Raw genomic sequence first — 2,542 nt, forward strand, 5'->3', positions numbered from 1 at the left:
GCCTGCCGTCGCCAAGCCGGGGCCCCTGGACTCAGAACTCTCGGCGTCCCCAAAAAGGAACAGCCTCTCTCGGACACACAAAGACAAGGGGCCTTTCCACATACTGAGCTCTGCCGGCCAGACCCACAAGGCGCCAGAGGGCCAGGCCCCGGCCTCCGCCCCCACCCGCCTCTTCGGGTTGGCCAAGCCCAAGGAGAAGAAGGAGAAGAAGAAAAAGGGCAAGGGCAGCCGCGCCCCGGCCGGCGGTGAGTCCCCTGGGGGCAGGCGGCGGTGGGGGGTCGGGAACGCCCTGCGGCCGCAGTGCGGAGCGAGGGTCTCGGCGAGGCGCGCTGTGCCGACTCCCCCGCGCTCCCTTTGCAGACGGCCCCGTGCCCGAAGGCCCAGCCGAGGCTGAGGAGATCTTCTGCTGATGCCAAGGAGGCTGCCTCCTGCTCAGTCTCGCAGGGCGCGTGGCGCTGCCCCGGCACCTGGACCAGGGGAAAGTCGCGGTGTGTGGGCGGGCGGGCAGCGGGTCCGGCACCGCCCAGGCGCAGAGGGCGGGCCACCGGGCAAGGCGGAGGCTGTCGGGGACCCTCGGCCGAGCGCCTCCAGGGGTCTGGAGCTGCCTTTCCCTCATGGGCGTGCCCCGGGGCTCAGCCCAGGGCCTCCCTGGCCGGCCCCTGCAGCCGGCCCCACCCCTTCTGCACACCATTCTCTCCTTCAGCAAGGATGCGGCGATGCCGGCGGCGGGGCAGGCGTCCGTCACCCACCCACCCGCCACGTTTCGGGCACAGCCATGTTTTGGCGAGCCGGTGACTGACTCCCAGGCGTGCGACCCTGGGGCTGCAGCCCTGAGGCCTGACTCTCGGGGTGTCTCTGTCCACTCTGAAGGGACTGTGGCTACCGCGCCCCCAGGGCCAGCGAGGAGGCAGCGTGCGGGTAGGAAGGGCAGAGGCGCAGCGGCGGGGCCTGGCAAGGTTTGGCTCTTAGGGAAGTGCTGAACGGCCGGGTGTGCGCCGTCCCCCACCCTAGGGACGTGGCTGCTGCCGCGCCATCTGCTCCCTCCCGCCCCGGGAAACTCTGTACCTGACACGTGGCCCTTGAAGCCCTGGCGAGCTCGGGCTTTGAGCGCACGTCCTGCACAGCATCCAGAAAAGCTCTAACGTGGTGCTTGTGAGGCGCTGCGAGCTGGCCTCGCAGTGAAGGGGTTTACCTGCAGCTTCTCCGAAAGCGCTCTTGCTTAAAACTGTGAGCTTACCTGTGTGTTATTTATTGTCGCGTGCGTGTGTGTGCCAGGCCGACTCGCGCGCCCAGGGCTTCCTGCCTGCTTGGTGCCCGCAGCCCCTGCTGTCCCGTCGCACCTCGCTGTCCCTCAGCGGACAGCTGCTTCCCGCCACTCGTTCTCCCCGTCAGAGGTGGGCTCCGGGACCGCCACCAGCTGACTTCCTGGCCGACCCGGCCGTGTGGCAGCAGTGCCCCCGCCCGGTGCTCCCCTGCCCCCCGGGTCCAGAGGCTTCAGTAGCGACAGTTGGGTCATTTTTGAAAACCTACATTCCCACAGCTTCAACTTCCTCGGTCAGGGGCAGGCTCAGAGCACTGGGCTCCCGCCCGCCCCCAGGCCTGTCTGCAGTGCAGAGGCTGAGGGACCCAGAGGGCTCCCGGCGCCACTGCAGCTCCCTCTCGAGGTGAACTCGAGCACCCCCAAAGGAGTCAGTGTCTGGCTCGCTCTGCGGGAGCAGCCGGGAGGCCTCAGGCTCGGAAGCCCAGTGCACTCCCCCACGGGCTGCCCTCCAGCGTCCTGTCATCTCAGTCGTCCTCAGGGCGACGTGCACTTTAGAGGCCCTCACCGGCCGCTCTCGAGACAATCAGCTGTTCCTTCAGGACGGGCCCGAGCGTGGCCCCAGCGCGCAGAGGGCCGCAGCCCGCCCTGCCAGCGTTCCGCCCTCCCCGGGAGAGCAGACGGTGGGGAGGCGCCGTCCTGCCTGCCTCGGCGTCTCAGGGCAGACCGCTAGCAGAGGGCTGCAGACAGGCTTGGCCTGTCCGCAAGCGGCACCGGCCCTGCGCCAGCCCTCGGTGCTGGGGGGCGTCACCGCGTCGCCGTGCCACGGGCCGGGCGCCTCTGCAGAGCGCCGGCCCCTCCCAGAGAGACCTCCGAGCTGGGCCCAGAGCGGGACGCCGCCGGGGCGGGGCTCAGACCCGGGGCGGGGCTCAGACCGCCGGCGGGCGCTTCCCCCATCGCAGCAGGACATTGTGCGCGCCAGGCCTGAAAGGAGGCCCGACGCTGCCACCCTCAGAGGAAACCAAAACATAGGAAGGGAAACGAGGCTTCCCGGCGTGTATTTTCCCACATCACCCAGAGCGACGGCTGCCGCGCCCGGCCCGCTGGCCCCACGCAGGCGAGACGCCAGACGCGTGTACCCCTGCGCTCGTGGGGTTCCCGGATGCTGTGCGGACATCTCTGTCCCAAGTTCTGTAGAGGGGTTACAACCCAAGCGCTGTTTGTATATTAACTTGTAAGTATGTATAAAGCAGCTTTAAATAAACTGTAAAGATTTTTCTCAGC

The 2,542-nt window shown here is 68.4% G+C and overlaps 1 protein-coding gene across 1 annotated transcript in view; it reads left to right on the forward strand.

Annotated features, from left to right (window-relative positions):
• Positions 1-2,170, forward strand: part of AKAP13 (A kinase (PRKA) anchor protein 13) — a 160,348-nt gene extending 158,178 nt beyond the window's left edge. Inside the window, exons 36-37 of the mRNA XM_012732671.1 lie at positions 2-245; positions 361-2,170. Of these exons, the coding sequence (XP_012588125.1) occupies positions 2-245; positions 361-410 (294 nt within the window). The 3' untranslated portion in view covers positions 411-2,170. The remainder of the gene's footprint in view (position 1; positions 246-360) is intronic.
• The last annotated feature ends 372 nt before the right edge of the window (positions 2,171-2,542 follow it).

This window comes from Condylura cristata, unplaced genomic scaffold, assembly GCF_000260355.1.
Source record: "Condylura cristata isolate star-nosed mole 26May11 unplaced genomic scaffold, ConCri1.0 scaffold00035, whole genome shotgun sequence".
NCBI lineage: Eukaryota > Metazoa > Chordata > Mammalia > Eulipotyphla > Talpidae > Condylura > Condylura cristata.